The following is a 1,207-nucleotide window of genomic DNA, read 5'->3' on the forward strand; positions in this document are numbered from 1 at the left end:
ATATATATATATATACACACACACACACATATACTTTAAAAAAAAAAACAGTAAGTGACTTTTTCTGTCAGGGTACAATGCTTTTTTTCCTGAGATAAAAACATTTTCCTAGAAACGTCACAGTGTGATTATGGTCCATTTACAGCCAGATGGCCGTGCAGGTACAAATCAGGTATTAGGTATTCAAAAAACACTACAGTACTAGAAGAGTCTTTCCCCCAGAGGGCATTAGATGAGAAGAACCTCTGTTCTCTGAATCGGATCAAACCAGGCACCCTCAGCTGTTATTTGTGGACAGGTTTGTGTTGTGAAAAAAATACCTGAGGCTATTTCTCTTCTTTTATCTCCACTGGGGAATGTGCTCTCTCCCTCTTTACCGACACCGTCTCCTCCTTAACAGTCCCATCGTCTGTTAGTGTCGTCGTGTCTCTTTTCCTCTCCTCCTTAATCAGGTCCCTTTTCCCCTTTTTCTTTGCTGTAATGGCATGTGGTGGTTTGACATCGGTGGCGGACTCGGGGGTGGCTTTGGAGCTCTCGCAGACAGTCGGACCCTCCCACTTTGGGATGTCCAATCCCAGCAGCTCCATCAGCTGTTTCATGACATCGTCCACATAACTATGGATACGCAGGTGTGCATGCTTGTCCTACAAGACAGAAAATTACAACGGAGAAATGTTGAAGCTGACGGATAAGGCACATAAGAATTTAGTCACCATAATTTTGCCTTTGATTATTGCACTGCAGTGTTGTAGTCAAGACCACCTGAACCGAGACCAAGTCATTACCAAGACCAAGACAAGACCGAGACTTTTAGGGGTTGAGACCGAGACAAGACCAGACCAGACTAATTTATTATTCGCTAAATCCCTTTGGGTGAGGGGTGGAGAGATTTCTGGGTAGTTCTGGTACAGAGGCAGATTGATAACTTTAGCTAGCTAGCTTCACTCCCTTTCTTTATGCTTCTTAACTTATCCCAGGTACATATTTTAGGTGGTCCCAGCTGTGTCGGTTAGCTTTACATTGCAGAATTTACACAATATGTGCATTTTAATTTAGATGTTTTGCAAATAAACTCTTTAAAAATATATCATAAATAAAATGTAATAAACTAAATGTTATTACCGATGATTTGGCTGATATCAGCTTCTTCTCCTGTCATGTACATTTACTTTGGGAGTGTGTGTTAAGGAAGGGGGGGGGGGGGGGG

At 42.2% G+C, this 1,207-nt stretch overlaps 1 protein-coding gene across 1 annotated transcript in view; it reads right to left on the reverse strand.

Annotated features, from left to right (window-relative positions):
* Positions 1–45: 45 nt before the first annotated feature.
* The window catches only part of LOC116699495 (NAD-dependent protein deacetylase sirtuin-6), a 13,037-nt gene continuing 11,875 nt past the window's right edge, over positions 46–1,207 (reverse strand). Inside the window, exon 8 of the mRNA XM_032532115.1 lies at positions 46–644. Within this exon, the coding sequence (XP_032388006.1) occupies positions 327–644 (318 nt within the window). The 3' untranslated portion in view covers positions 46–326. The remainder of the gene's footprint in view (positions 645–1,207) is intronic.

Source organism: Etheostoma spectabile, chromosome 12 (genome assembly GCF_008692095.1).
Source record: "Etheostoma spectabile isolate EspeVRDwgs_2016 chromosome 12, UIUC_Espe_1.0, whole genome shotgun sequence".
Lineage (NCBI taxonomy): Eukaryota > Metazoa > Chordata > Actinopteri > Perciformes > Percidae > Etheostoma > Etheostoma spectabile.